The sequence below is a fragment of the Elaeis guineensis genome, chromosome 13 (assembly GCF_000442705.2).
Source record: "Elaeis guineensis isolate ETL-2024a chromosome 13, EG11, whole genome shotgun sequence".
NCBI classification, from domain to species: Eukaryota; Viridiplantae; Streptophyta; class Magnoliopsida; order Arecales; family Arecaceae; genus Elaeis; species Elaeis guineensis.
In genome coordinates, this window is record NC_026005.2 from 71,390,553 (window position 1) to 71,406,591 (window position 16,039).

The window sequence follows — 16,039 nt, forward strand, 5'->3', positions numbered from 1 at the left end:
TCATGAATGATTTGAAAAATCATACCAGCAATAAAAAAAATTGTGAACTATTATTCACATGCCTAAGCATAGCAAGGAAAGCCTTTTTTTTTAGTTGCCGTCTGTATTCTATATCTTCTCAACTTGTCATGCTCATGAATGTGAACTGGTGAGCGGTTTCCCAGTTGTCATTTTACATTCCTATGTTTCTGGTCGTGCTACAATGCTTTTCTTGAAAAAATAAACAGACAGAGAAAAAGAGATGCAACCACAAAGTTTGCAGGGTTTGCAGGGAAGCATAAAGTCTTCTGCCGGCCATTCGTGCCACATATCTCATCTTTGATGGCCAATGGCTGCCTCCAACCAGACCACACCTTTAGGCCTGAACACGAGGGGGAAAAGAACACAGAGAAGCGGACGAGCATTCAAATTGGTAGCTACTGCAAAGGCGACGGGGGTTTGATACTGGGTCGCGCCAATCACATCACATCTGTGTTTCTTTGGGCACCCACTTCGATGTGCTCATCATTTCATTATTATTGCGGTAAAAAAAAAAAAAAAGAGGCGAGCCGACCTTTCTCTGTTCCGCTTTCGGGTGAGCAGAGAGACCGTAGGGATAGAGACTTAACGGCGTTACGACTTTATAATGGCTGTCAATTTCAGTGAAACAAGTTCAAATCACGGTCTGTTTATATAATCTAAAATTCTTAACTATAAAAATTAAATTGTTTTATTATCATGTTGTAGCAAGACATTATCCAGCAAACAATTAAAGCATTTTGCAAAAGAAAAAATCAACTATATTTTCACATTTGCAAAGAGAGGGTATTTGTTTTTATTTTGTCTGCCTTGAAGTGTTGATCATTATGCTTCCATTCTCAGCTAAATGCATGTTAGTTTAGGTTAACATACGTATCAGCCATGGTGATATATGGGTCCAATGAAATTTTAAATTAAGTTTATTTTAATTAGGTAAATATAATAATTAAGTAGACTCTTTCTAAAATTTTCTTAAAAAAATAACTTTCACTACTTTATATTTTATTTTAGAATTTAAATTTCTATGTTGGTTTAAATTGAATATTCTATTTACGAGCAAAAGTGTCATTAACTATAGCCACTGTTGTAGAGTTATTTTCTTTTCATGCAACTAATACCTTTCGAAAAAAATTCACTCATTCTGGCTTCTCTCTCTCTCTCTCTCTCTCTCTCAGCTTCGGATCATGCAAAAGATAATTAATATTTTTTTACGATATCAACCATTGAATTGTATTTTGTATAGCTTTCATAGTATAATGTTAGCTTTATAATTTATATTGTAGATGCAAGAAAGAGGCATGTCGTGCTTTAAACGTCATGCAAAACACGATCCAATGGTTGATGACACAAAAAAAAATAAATAATAATAATCATTCTTTCATGCGAAAGATACCTCTTTCTCTCTCTCTCTCATCCAATCTTAGACTTTGAACCTTTCATGATGATAATGAGTGTATATTTGGTATCAACCATCAAACACAGTTAAATATATTGTCACAATATGAATCGATGTATTTCAAGATATTAGTTATAAAATTCATATATTTCTCAATAAAATTCTCAAAAAACTTATATTGCATTTATATATGCAGAAATTATTTTTACCAGGTTATTATTGATTTTTTTTCCATCATCAAATATTAATTTCAATTTCTGAAACAATAGTAAAATCTTTTTAATTGGATCCATTTTCAATTCTTGGTCCTCATTTGTGGGCCAAGATGTGTAGGATTACTAACCCTATAAGAGCTCTTCAGTCGTTGGTGTCAGTCAAGATCGACAAAGAATGCAGCCTCTTTCACAGATTGCTCGATCTCTGAACTTGAAAACATTGACTTCGAGGCCGGTTTAGCATTGGCACCCGAACAAAGCCGAACGAGATTTCCTAACATTTGCCTGCATTAACCAATTAGAGACCAAATGATATTTATCTTAATGTGAATTGCTTTGCATGACTCGTTTATTTCTTCTAACAACTGATTCTCACTCACCAAGTGATGCTTGCTTGTTACGTAACAAAGAGGAGTCTGGAAGAAGAACCTGCTAAATGGAAATGAAACAAGCACATCAACTCATAATGGAAGCTTAAGATCTGTGAAACCAGGTATAGCCTGCAAGGCAGAGCATGTTATTTCAAACAAACCATAATTAAGATGATGTAGCCCATCTATATTTTCTCAGGTTTTATGTACTCTTCTCCAACTAATTCCTATCAACATCAATGAACTACAATAAGCATTCATTTGATAGGTCGACCCTTGTTAGCGACCAGCTAGCTGCGTCTGCCATCACCCATTTACGTATCCAGTGTCCTTCTGTCACGCCCCCGATCCGAGATTGTGAATCGAGGGTCGCGGCAACCGCCGCATACTCATGAAGAACTCTCTCCATAAGCATGCAAGGCATCTCATCACGATATCAATGCATCGCAGCGGAATAAATTCAAATAATTATTATTCAACTGTAATTCATGTAATTAAATCAAATGTCTTACATCCAATAAAATTTTTCTAAAACAATAAATCTAAATTCAATTGAAGTGTTGACAATGCTAAATCTCGCCTCTAAAAGCTCTGTCCCAAAATTTCTTCCCACGCTCGAAATTAATTATCTGAATCTGAAAAATAGAAAGAAAGGTAATGAGCTAGACAGCCCAGTAAGTAACAAGTATCTCTACCAGATATTCAGATATTATTTAATTTTCAAGAACAATGCTGCAAATAAACATAAAAATATATTTCATGCTGATTTAATGCAGATCCAATATTTTCAAATATTCACATATAATATTCATAAATCCGATTCGATTCAAAAACACTCGTAACTCAACAGCCTCGACTATGACCAACGTTTAACCCCCATTGGCGGGGTCCACAGAATACCAGCGCACAACCCCCACTGGCAGGGTCCAGAAATACCAGCGCACAACCCCCACTGGCAGGGTCCACAAATACCAGCGCACAACCCCACTGGCAGGGTCCACAAAGTACCAACGTATAATCCCCATTGGCGGGGCCCACTGAAACATAGTTAGGCTGAGAGCATAAATCCGATCTATATCAAAACACTTAGTACCACAATATATATCATAATCTTTCACTAAACATGTGCATAAATCGATATACCATAACATTTCAAAAGCACTTTTCTTTCAAAACATAATTCCATAAATCATGTATAATTTCAGAGAATAATTATTTATTTTCAAAATAAATATGGAATATCTCGAGAAGATGATTCATTACTTACCTTTCACGGAGCACTGAATGAACGGATCGACTAACTTCTAGGAGATTCTTCCGTGCCTATTATCCAAAATTATATTTTTACATTAATTTTAATTCAAAATTAAATCTAACAAATCCCAAAATTAAAATCTTGCTTAAAATCAGACTCGTCTCTAAACTCGATCAGAATCATCAGATGAAGCCTTCCCCTATGCTAATCCTAGAAGGATAATTTTAGAGAGAGAAAATCCATCCAGAGAGAGAAACAAGCTAGAGAGAGAAAATTCTAGAGAGAGAAAGTAGAGAGAAAAAGTCCAATTCCAGAGAGAGAAAATCAGGGTTCAGATTGAGAGAAGAGAGAGAAGAGAGAGAAACTCTCTCTCATCAATTTCAATTTTTATTTTATTTTATTTTATTTATTTATTTGTTCATACATATATATATATATAAATATATATATATATATATATTTATTTATTATTATTATTATTATTATTTTCTTTTCTTTTCTTTTCTTTTTCTTTTTTTTCCTTCTTTCTCTTTTCTTTTTCTTCTTTTTCTTTTTCTTCTTTCTCTTTTCTTTTTCTTCTTTTTCTTTTTCTTCTTTTTCTTCTTTTCTTCTTTTTTTTTTCTTGGTTCTTCCCGGCCGAACAGGGGACGGTGGGGGTTCTCCGGCCTTGTCCGGCCGTTCGGGCCACGGCCGCCACAGCGGAGGCCGGCGGCCGACGGGGGGCCACTCCCCGGTCACGGAGGAGCGGGGCCGGCGATCAATTCCGATCGCCGGTGCCGGAAAATCCAAGGAAAAGGGCCCAAAAATAGGGCGTCTTTCCCGACCGAAAGATCGGCAACATTCGTCGCCGGCAGCCGCGTACAATGCACGGGGAGGAAGGAGAAGAAAGAGGGAGGAAGAGGGAAACTTACCTCAGCCTCCAGAGCCCTCGCCGGCGGCGATCACGGCGAGAAATCAAAACGGTGATCGCGGCTTAATTTCAGGAAAATCGGAGGAAGGAGAGGAAGAAGAGGCCGATGATCGGTCTCAAGGGAAAGGGGTCTTCTTATAGAGCACCCTAGGACTCCGAGGGGTCCTAGGAGTCCTATTTTGCCCGGGAATCGCCGGAGAAGAAGACTCCTACCGGGAGTCTTCTTCCCGGTTGCTCTGTTTTTTTTTTTTTTTTTTTTTCATTTTGGGCTATCACATTCTTCACCCCTAAAAAGAAATTTCGTCCTCGAAATTTTTCATACCTGTCACCATTGTATTGGAAGCCTGTGGATTCTGCTGAGTAAGTGCATAAACTCTTCCCTGAGTTTTAGAAATCGGTCCGCCACCCTTATGTTGTCCTTCATGAGTTCTTTTGCCAGCTTGATTTTCAGTATTTAGCGGGCAGCTAGCAATTTTATGATCCTTCTGTCCACATTTGAAACAAGCACCGGTATTCCAATAGCAATCCTTATCTGCATGATTTTTGCCACATCTGGAGCACGGCTCACCATCAATCTGTTGAGTCTTATTGTCTACTGCTCCCTTAGCTGATCTTTTGATGTTTTTATTATTCTGCCCTTGTGTATCATTTGATTGTGCTCTCTTTCTTTGCCTTCTTTCCCTTTCCATGCGTTCTTCATTGACTTCCCTTTCAATTATCAGTGCTTTGTTTACCACATCTGCATAAGTTGTCAATTCATAAGGAACCACTTGTTTTCGAATCTCAGTTCTCAGTCCCATCTCAAACTTGTGAACACGTTCTTGCTCACCATCCACTAATCTCGGAGCAAATTTTGCTAACTCTGTAAATTTTGCTTCATATTCGGTCACACTCATACCCTTTTGCTTCAAATAAATAAACTCTTGCTCTTTCTGGATCCTTATACTCCGAGGAAAATACTGATCATAGAATGCAATCCGAAATCTTTCCCAGGTAAGTATTTCACCATCTTGTTCATGCTTGCGCTGTAGTCGCTGACACCAGTTGTATGCTTCTCCTTGTAGTAAATAAGCTGCATATCGAATCTTTTCTTCATCAAGACACTCTTGGACAGCGAAAGCCTTCTCCATCTCCATTATCCAGTTGTCAGCCTCCAAAGGTTCAGTAGTCCCCTTGAAAGCTGGAGGAGCAAGCTTTTTAAATTCTGAAATATTATTCCGTTGTACTGGTTGCTCTCCATGTTGTGGTGGTGGATGCTGATGTTGTTGTGTATCTCGTTGTATCTGCTGTTGTTCAAACATTTGCTGCTGTATTTGTTGTTGTGCTTGTACCATCCTGATTAGGGTCTGCATTAACTGAGCCATATCTGGTTCTTGACGTACTCTCGAAGTACTCCCATTAGAATCTACGACTCCCTCCTCCTGAGGGGTGCCACTGGTCAGATGGGGAGTGTTACCATCCTGTGGTTGTGATGTCTCTCTTGCAATTCCTTGAGTAGTTCTTGTCATTCTACGGGGAGGCATGGTAACCTTGTGGTAGTAAAACCTTATTAGATTCAATTTTCTATTTGTTAGGATGGGTTTATTATGATGCTCATACTCTAACGTCCCAATATTCCTAATGTTTACCCACCTACACTCATACTATGTCAAATTCTATGTGTTATAATTTATCCACTTATGCTCTGATACCATATTAATTGTCACGCCCCCGATCCGAGATTGTGAATCGAGGGTCGCGGCAACCGCCGCATACTCATGAAGAACTCTCTCCATAAGCATGCAAGGCATCTCATCACGATATCAATGCATCGCAGCGGAATAAATTCAAATAATTATTATTCAACTGTAATTCATGTAATTAAATCAAATGTCTTACATCCAATAAAATTTTCTAAAACAATAAATCTAAATTCAATTGAAGTGTTGACAATGCTAAATCTCGCCTCTAAAAGCTCTGTCCCAAAATTTCTTCCCACGCTCGAAATTAATTATCTGAATCTGAAAAATAGAAAGAAAGGTAATGAGCTAGACAGCCCAGTAAGTAACAAGTATCTCTACCAGATATTCAGATATTATTTAATTTTCAAGAACAATGCTGCAAATAAAACATAAAAATATATTTCATGCTGATTTAATGCAGATCCAATATTTTCAAATATTCACATATAATATTCATAAATCCGATTCGATTCAAAAACACTCGTAACTCAACAGCCTCGACTATGACCAACGTTTAACCCCCATTGGCGGGGTCCACAGAATACCAGCGCACAACCCCCACTGGCAGGGTCCAGAAATACCAGCGCACAACCCCCACTGGCAGGGTCCACAAATACCAGCGCACAACCCCCACTGGCAGGGTCCACAAAGTACCAACGTATAATCCCCATTGGCGGGGCCCACTGAAACATAGTTAGGCTGAGAGCATAAATCCGATCTATATCAAAACACTTAGTACCACAATATATATCATAATCTTTCACTAAACATGTGCATAAATCGATATACCATAACATTTCAAAAGCACTTTTCTTTCAAAACATAATTCCATAAATCATGTATAATTTCAGAGAATAATTATTTATTTTCAAAATAAATATGGAATATCTCGAGAAGATGATTCATTACTTACCTTTCACGGAGCACTGAATGAACGGATCGACTAACTTCTAGGAGATTCTTCCGTGCCTATTATCCAAAATTATATTTTTACATTAATTTTAATTCAAAATTAAATCTAACAAATCCCAAAATTAAAATCTTGCTTAAAATCAGACTCGTCTCTAAACTCGATCAGAATCATCAGATGAAGCCTTCCCCTATGCTAATCCTAGAAGGATAATTTTAGAGAGAGAAAAATCCATCCAGAGAGAGAAACAAGCTAGAGAGAGAAAATTCTAGAGAGAGAAAGTAGAGAGAAAAAGTCCAATTCCAGAGAGAGAAAATCAGGGTTCAGATTGAGAGAAGAGAGAGAAGAGAGAGAAACTCTCTCTCATCAATTTCAATTTTTATTTTATTTTATTTTATTTATTTATTTGTTCATACATATATATATATAAATATATATATATATATATATATATTTATTTATTATTATTATTATTATTATTTTCTTTTCTTTTCTTTTCTTTTTCTTTTTTTTCCTTCTTTCTCTTTTCTTTTTCTTCTTTTTCTTTTTCTTCTTTCTCTTTTCTTTTTCTTCTTTTTCTTTTTCTTCTTTTTCTTCTTTTCTTCTTTTTTTTTTCTTGGTTCTTCCCGGCCGAACAGGGGACGGTGGGGGTTCTCCGGCCTTGTCCGGCCGTTCGGGCCACGGCCGCAACAGCGGAGGCCGGCGGCCGACGGGGGGCCACTCCCCCGGTCACGGAGGAGCGGGGCCGGCGATCAATTCCGATCGCCGGTGCCGGAAAATCCAAGGAAAAGGGCCCAAAAACAGGGCGTCTTTCCCGACCGAAAGATCGGCAACATTCGTCGCCGGCAGCCGCGTACAATGCACGGGGAGGAAGGAGAAGAAAGAGGGGAGGAAGAGGGAAACTTACCTCAGCCTCCAGAGCCCTCGCCGGCGGCGATCACGGCGAAAAATCAAAACGGTGATCGCGGCTTAATTTCAGGAAAATCGGAGGGAAGGAGAGGAAGAAGAGGCCGATGATCGGTCTCAAGGGAAAGGGGTCTTCTTATAGAGCACCCTAGGACTCCGAGGGGTCCTAGGAGTCCTATTTTGCCCGGGAATCGCCGGAGAAGAAGACTCCTACCGGGAGTCTTCTTCCCGGTTGCTCTGTTTTTTTTTTTTTTTTTCATTTTGGGCTATCACACCTTCACCCTTGAAAGTCCAAAATTGCCGATAAAGGATCAAAGAACTACAATTTCAAAATTATAGGATATTGGCTTTACAGGGTGCAAGATTGTTAGGACACCGATAATTATGCCTCGCAGTGTTTTTTCCCAGCCCATAGATTTCGGCACTGTCTATTATGTGGAAATGACCAGATACTGATCCTCAAAGAGATCATACACCTTGAATTAAAGAGGGTTGATCCATGAAAACCTTACACTTACACCTTGAACTGAGAAGGGTCAGCCCAAATGATTCCCTCCTCATCTCAAACTGCAGTAAGTCTGATTTATGGCTGAGGACATTCAGCAAGCTGAAGCTCGGAATCCTTTAAGAAAATGCATCCAACTTTCCATAATATCTGTCCAGTGATGGACTTTTTTCTCCTGGGAGCAACTTGCACGGGAGTGCCAGTCTTTCACTCTCTGCATTACCTATACGAACCCTCAAACAATCCTGAATTTTGTTTGCGCAGATTATAGACAAAAACCAAATACATTTGTTCATATAATCTACACAGTCCATCATAAGATAGCACTCTTATATCTTTATGCACATAAAGAAATAAAAAAAAAAATTACAGAAACACTTTCTCAACTTTAGTCCAATTTCATTTACACTTCTGTATTTTAAAAAGTATCAAATTAACTTTTTTAATTATCAATACATTCTAATACAATCCAACCGTTCATTTTACTAACAAACCATTTTACTAACAAACGATATTAGCTTTCTCTTTTAATTGATGAAAATACCTCTTATTCATAGATGAATTTGAAAAAGAAAGAAGATGAAAAGAAGTGGATGGAAGAAAAAGAAGGAAGGGAGAAAGGCCGTTGGCGAGAAATGAGTTGGAGGAGGACAAGAAAGAGAAGAAGGTGGAGAGGAAGGATATGGGATGTCAGCAAGAAGAGATAGGTCGAAGAAGCCATCATGGAGGGAGATAGCTTATGAATGGTTTAGACGAGAAGGAGGATGAGGAGGAAGAAAAAGAGGTGGAGAGACGGATAGAGGAATAGATAGGTTTGGAGGAGGAAGAGAATGAGGAGGAGAAAGAGGATGAGGAGGAGAAGTGGATAAGAAGAAAGGGAAGGAGAGGAAAGAAACCATCGACAAAAAATGGGTTGGAGGAGGATGAGGAGATGAGGATGGAGAAGAAGAAGAGGAGGAAGATAAAAAGGGATGGCGGTGGAGGGGGCCGCCATGGATGGAGATGGTTTATGAGTGGCTTAAAGTAGGAGGATGAGAAAGAAAAATAGATGAGAAGAGGAGAAGATAGAGAAATGAGTGAGGTGGAGGAAGCCGCTATGAAGGAGGAGAAATAGATGAGGAGGAAGGGAAGGAGAAGAAAGAGGAGGAAGGAGGAGGGAGAAAGAGAGATGCCGGCGATTGAGGAAGAAGGGATCCATCGGGGAGAGGAGGAAGGAGGAAGAAGATGGAGATAAAAATATTTTCATCATTTTATAAAAAATTTATTAATGGAGATAGACGGCTGGACTTCATTGGAACATATCGATAACTAAAAGGCCAGTTTGACATTTTTTAAAATACATGGATGTAAATAAAATTGAGTTAAAGTTGAGAAAAGTGTTTCTGTAATTTTTTTAAAAAATAATCAAATAAAAATTTCGAGGTTATGAGATAGACACCTTCATGTAAAACTAAGAAGACTCAACTCAGGACAAATAAAATCCTATTGCAATCCAATCTCCCCAACAGGGAGCAAGTCCTCTGTTGCACTTCAACAGAAAAAAGAGGTGGCAAAAAGAAGACGTCCAATGGACAGGTTACATCAGGGTTGTACCTTTGCTAACATTTATAATGTATACCAAGAAGCTGATGGTGCCGCTGTTTTATTATCCAAGACAGGCCACGACCACAAGGAGTGTGAGACCTGGACTAATGCCTGAGGAGTTTCAACGGTTGTCTGCGTAGCCAATCCTATGTCTTCGGTTGCGTTGTTCGAGTGGGGCCCCCTTAACCAAATCAACCCCTCACCCTGCCTGCTACCCAACAAAAAGGAAGGTACATTTTATGCAGATTGTATTACAGACTCGATGCAATCTTGATTGGATTTCATGTTAGTGAGATGAGATAAATAGACAAGAAACGAAAGAAAGAAAAGAAACAGAAACAGCTAGCAAGAGAATGAGCAATATTAAGAAGAAAGCAAAGGAAAGGAGTTTGGTCGATTATTTGTCATTGTTCATTTCTTAGGCATAGCTTTGTTCTGAATGGTTCGTCAGCTTTTCATTTATTATTTTTAACTGCAATGCAAGCTTCTAATCTCATGAGCAATTGCTCTATCATTTTTCTTGTCATCCTACAATCCAGAATCAATTGCAAAGTTTATGAAAGAAATCTGTAGGGATTTCAAAATTTGGAAGTTTGGGATAGTTGAAACATGAATTGGTGGATGGAACACTTATTTATGTCTGTGCACAGCTAGCCAGCATCTAGTTCACCAGGGAGGTTGGTTTAAATAGAAAGAGAACCTCATCAATGTGTACCACATAGAAGCTGCAGGAATTTCCTACCACCTGGAAGTAGGAGATCTGCTGCTAGGTTATCCTGGGAGGCAATGACTTTGTTGACATTAAACTGCATGTTGATGCTATTGTACAAAGACTTGAGCTATTAGCATTTCATTTTATTTTTCCAATTTTAGGGGTTGTAGAAGAAATACAAAAAGCTTACATATGTATTATAAAATAGCTTAAGCTATTGGGTGCAGGAAGGAGTCTAGACAATGGACATTGAGATCTAAATTTGGTCCATGATTTTGTTCTGGTGCATCCATGCAAGTAGAACAAGTATGTGGAAAAGAAAGAAAAAGATCTCGTCAACTGCTGCTATACAAGGTCATCCAAATGCCTCTACAGAACACCTAAATTTTGTGATATATATAAATGCTAGTTGCTAAAATCCAGAAAAAGTGCAATAACAGATGTGGGCGCAAGTTCAAGGAAGCAGATATTTCAGAAGCCCTGTTAGTTAGGAAACAAACACAATGGAAGTGGGTGTGGGTTCAGGATTCTAGGAAGATTCCAAAGCGAGTGAATTGTCCTAGGCAGAAGATTTTGACCACTAAGATATGAATCATCAAGAAAACCATATTCCCAACATTTTTGTATATAGATGTTCCTAAATTTCTCATACATACATACTAACATACATGCATGCATGCATATATATACGTTGTTTGTGTGCACGTGCTTGTGTATGAGAGAGAGAGGGAGAGTACCATGGTTAACTAGGGCCTGTTTGGGATCCCCTTGAGTTTCAAATTTTCAGTTTTCATTTTCAAAAGCACAGAAACAAAGGCGGAAATGGCATGCCGTAATGAAGTTTCCAATTTTAGTTTTTTAAATTCCTTTCTCAGTTTTGATAAATTGAGGAAACTAAAAAACTCTAGTTTTCACAATTTTTGAAAACCAAAACAGCCATGGCCATAGCCAGTGCCTCTGTTGCTACTGCCACCACCAACTTCATTGGCCTCCATTGACACTGTCACGGCCACCACTGCTGCAAAATTTAACCCAAATGACTACTGAATAAGTTTTGGGTCTTGGCCTTTAAAAAAAAAAAAAAAAACTACCTTCAATTTTCATGAAAAATGAAAGTTTAAATTGATGCCAAATGCAACCTATATTTGAGTCTAGATCTTCTGAAGTTTTGGATAACAATTCCAAAACAAAAATCCCAACTATTCAATATGGCTACCACTTCTACATGATTTACAAACTGAAAACTAGAAGTTCCACAGATTTCTTGCTGGTGCATCAACTCATACTCAATTCAAGATATTCGAAAACACATTTCCTTAAATTTGCATAGTATTTTCACACTGGTCAAATAGATAAATCACAAAGGTATCTGTAAGCCTTGACAAAACTTCCCTTCCACTAAGTCTACTACCATATCATCAACTCAGCGTCATCTTTGAAAGGCCATGTTACTATTTTGTCTATCTTAACTAGTTAGTTTTCTAAATGGATTCTTAACTAGTCAAAACTAATAGCCCATTATAATAGTAGACAGCATCCTCTTCACACAATCTACAATTGTGATGCCTTATTTCATGATGCCACCTTTGACTCAATCACCTAAAATTCATGATAGGCTTCAAAAATGCCTCTAGAGGTAGCAATTACATCTGAATAATCTAAAATTGTCCAATTTGTGACCTATGATATACCTAAAACATATTATCAAATGAGGCATGGCACTGAAATTTCCATTGTCATCCTGAAGTACAACGTACAGCAGATGTGAAGTATTCTATCAAGAACCATAGGGGTGTGCCGTGGCAAACTAAACTACATCAAAATCAGGTAAGAATATATGAACAAGAAGAGGAGTCATTGGTAATAGTATCTAATTAAAAACAATGTCCACCCCAATTTAGAACTCTTACTTGCTCTGACAGACTCAATCATCAAGAAAACAAGGATCCTGCTTATCCTGTGGAGCATGCCTTTATGTATCTGTTTTTAAATATTTTCTCCTGCAATTCATGATAATCCAACTAGAATTAGAATTTATAGGAGAAAAGCCAAGGGAGGAAAGACATTCAGTAGAATGATAACCAGAAACATTCCGCAGAGATGCCCACTGCTAAAAGTAATTTCTTGAGAGGCATAAGAGCTTGCCATTAATGAGAAATTTGAATAGTTCTGGTTGGGAATAAGAACGCTCTGTACCATGTAGATCTGATTCATGCTTAAATGGTAGAATGCAGATGGAAAGCTCTGAGAAGCCCATGTTTCAGTCATCCTTCACAACAGCAATCTGTTGGTTGTTCCATGTACCCCTTCTATTCAAAGCACTCATTGCAAATTCTTCATGTAGCAACCAAAGGACATTTCTTGTTAAATAGCACCCTAACTGCATAGAGGCTCTTCTGTAGTCCTCACCCAGCACCATAACTGTAGTCCTCACCCAGCCCAAATCTGTTGTCATCCTTCACAACAGCAATCTATTGGTTGTTCCATGTACCCCTTCTATTCAAAGCACTCATTGCAAATTCTTCATGTAGCAGCCAAAGGACATTTTTTGTTAAATAGCACCATTACTGCATAGAGGCTCTTCTGTAGTCCTCACCCAGCTTAATCCAGGTTCCTTTCTCAATCCTACTCTCATTCTCCTCCTGGCATTTTCTGCATCATCCCACTTCCCTACTTCAGAATACATATTGGACATGAGGACAAGTGTTGGGCTTTCTTCCCCTTGCATTCCCATTACATGGTCCCTAGCAAGTCGTGCTAGCTCAACATTACCATGAACCTTGCAAGCACCTAAAAATACTGTCCACACGGATGCATCAGCCTCAAACGGCATGTTTTCAATAAAGAGTCTTGCCCTATCCAACATTCCAGCCCTTCCAAACAGATCAACCATGCATCCATAGTGTTCCATGCATGGGACTATCCCATACATAGAAGCCATCTTATCAAAGAGTTGAACTCCATTTTCAACTAGACCACAGTGGCTACATGCTGACAAAAGAGAAACAAAAGTCACATGGTTCGGATCAATATTATGCTTTTCCATCTTAGCATATAGATCCAGTGCCTCATGCCCATGTCCATGATAGGCATATCCAGAGATCATTGTGTTCCAAAAGACTATGTCTTTGTTCATGAGTTCATCAAACAGCCTTCTGCCATCTTCCAAAGCTCCACATCTTGCATACATATCCAACATAGCACTGTTGGTGAATTCATCCATTATCCCATGCTTTATGCTGCATCCATGGATGCATCTTCCTTGGTCTAAACCAGTTAGGTGACCACAAGCCTTTAAGATGCTGGAAAAAGTGAAACTGTTAGGATAGACTTCTGTAGAGCACATTGTTTTAAAGAGCTCTATTGCATCGGAATGGAGACCCAACTGAGTGAGTCCTGATATGATTGTCGTCCATGAGATAACATTTCTCTCTTTCATCTTACCGAAAAATTCTATAGCCTCCTCTGCTGCACCCTTTTTGAGTAAACCATCTAATAGTGCATTTTTGACCATCAAATCTGACCCAAAACCATGCTTAACTACATGAACATAGAGGCTCCATTCATGTCCGCAGCATGATGGCATCAAAGCAACAAAGGTAGCAAGATCCATGTCTAGATGTTGGCGGTTCATCTCAACAAACAGGGCAATAGCCTCACTAAAATTTCCATTTTGCCCATGCCCAGAAATTAATGAATTGTACGAGATGGTATTTCTTTCCCGCATGCAATCAAAAACTTCACAACCTTCTGCCACCATACCACATTTCATGTACATATCAATCAAAGCAGTGTTAACTACCAAATTTTGCTGAAACCTGGACTTCTCCACAATCCCATGAATTGTCCTTCCCAAGTCAAAAGACTTCAAACCACCACAGGATTTAAGAGCACCAGATAATGTGCACTCATTTGGTTCGAAGCTTTCCAACCTCAGCTCAGAGAAATATTGCAGTGCAATCCCATCTAGCTCATTTTTCGAATATCCACCAATCATGGCATTGTATACAGCAGTATCAGCAGACATGATGTTCTTGAAAACTGTTTCCAAGCTTTCTATATCTCCGAACCTACCATACATATCAATGAGAGAGGTTCCAACAAAACAATTAGAATCAAATCCAGTCTTCACTATAAAACCATGAATTTGCTCCCCAATATCCCTTTCCGATTCTGAGCAGGCCTTAATCAAGCTACCGAAACTGAATTCTGTTGGCTTGAAATCAAAATCCCGCCTTGCTTCTCCAAAGAGCCGTAGAGCATCCTCATAGGCACCAAAGCTCACATAACCGGAAATCATAGAATTAAGCATGACTGGATCGCCAACTAGGCGCCGCCTGAAAACTGAAACAGCCAACTCTGGATAACCAAGCTTTGAGTACATGTCGATTAGAGTTGTGCTCACGAAAGAGTCTGATCCAAAACCAGAGACAATCACTTGGGCATGCATTTGCTCCCCCGAGCTCAAATATTTCAACTTGGAACAAGCTGCAATTGAGCTAGAGAACACGAACTGGTTGGGCTCAAAGGCTAATTTATGCAACTCAGCCATCAGATGCAAGGCAAGATTGGGATCACCAGATCTAGAATTGGAAGATATTAAGGTGGAATAAGAGATCAGGTTTCTTTCGGGCATTTCTTCGAAGAGCTTGCGGGCATCGTCCGGTTGGTGGGATTTAGAGTAAAGGTTAAGGAGATGGTTACAGAGAACAGTCTCATGTAAAGATCCAATCTTGATGATATGAGCATGGAGGGATTTGCCAACTGGTAGAGAATTTTGGGCTATCGAAGATTTAATGGCGGATGCTATCAAAGAATAGGAGGGGGTGGAGATCGCGAGCTTCATGGTAGCAGCAGTTGGGAAAACCTTAACAGCATAACTACCAAACATAAGGAAAAAAATCTATGTAAATCTGAGGAATTGGAATTTGGAGGGAAGAGCATAAATACTCCAAAAGTAATTCAAACTTTCGCAAATAAAAAGAATTTGATATTATAATAAAATAAAATAACTATACGGGAGAATTGGACATTTGGACAGCTGGATCGTACGGACGGGGGGGTGGGGTTGTGTGGTGGGTAGGATTCGGGCCGGGGAAAAAGGTTATGGGTCAAATGCTCTCAAATGATAGCCTTTTGATTTTCTTTGGCCCCAAACCCGTCTAGCGCAGCTTGTAGGGCACAAGCTCTTAACCTTTTAGGCGTCGGATCGAACCCTATCGTGGGCGGTTTTTTTTTTTTTTTTCTTTTTCTTCTTTCTTATTTTATATTTTCCCCTCAATTCTTCTTAAAATCAGAAAAAAGAAAAATCCCACCATCTTATGGCTTTTTCTTAGAAAAATAATAGGGTGAGATTCATTGGTTTACAATAATCTTCATATTTTTTTCTTCTTTCTTAGTTTATATTTTCTCCTCAATTTTTTATTAACATTGGAAAAAAGAAAGATCCCACTATCTTATGACTTTTTTAAAAATAATATATATCTTTTTTTGCTTATGTAAATCTTCTTAAAACTAAAATATTAACATGCATCCT

General features: G+C 38.7%; 1 protein-coding gene across 7 annotated transcripts; it reads right to left on the reverse strand.

Annotated features, from left to right (window-relative positions):
- Positions 1–69: 69 nt before the first annotated feature.
- LOC105056024 (putative pentatricopeptide repeat-containing protein At3g25970) lies at positions 70–15,712 on the reverse strand. 7 transcript variants are annotated; one of them, XM_073247449.1, is made up of 6 exons: positions 12,700–15,712; positions 12,414–12,503; positions 9,801–9,999; positions 2,010–2,058; positions 1,758–1,914; positions 70–629 (listed from the first exon to the last, which is right to left on the reverse strand). In XM_073247449.1, the coding sequence occupies exon 1, from the start codon at positions 15,392–15,394 to the stop codon at positions 13,055–13,057; it is 2,340 nt and encodes a 779-aa protein (XP_073103550.1). In that variant the 5' UTR covers positions 15,395–15,712; the 3' UTR covers positions 70–629; positions 1,758–1,914; positions 2,010–2,058; positions 9,801–9,999; positions 12,414–12,503; positions 12,700–13,054. The 7 variants fall into 7 exon arrangements, with proteins under 7 accessions (XP_073103550.1, XP_073103551.1, XP_073103548.1 ...); XM_073247450.1 differs by having other exon boundaries at positions 9,801–10,002; XM_073247447.1 differs by having other exon boundaries at positions 9,801–12,503.
- Between the last annotated feature and the right edge of the window lie 327 nt (positions 15,713–16,039).

Excerpts from the sequence above, each read along its gene's own strand:
- LOC105056024 (XM_073247449.1), bottom strand. The coding sequence starts at position 15,394 with ATGTTTGGTAGTTATGCTGTTAAGGTTTTCCCAACTGCTGCTACCATG.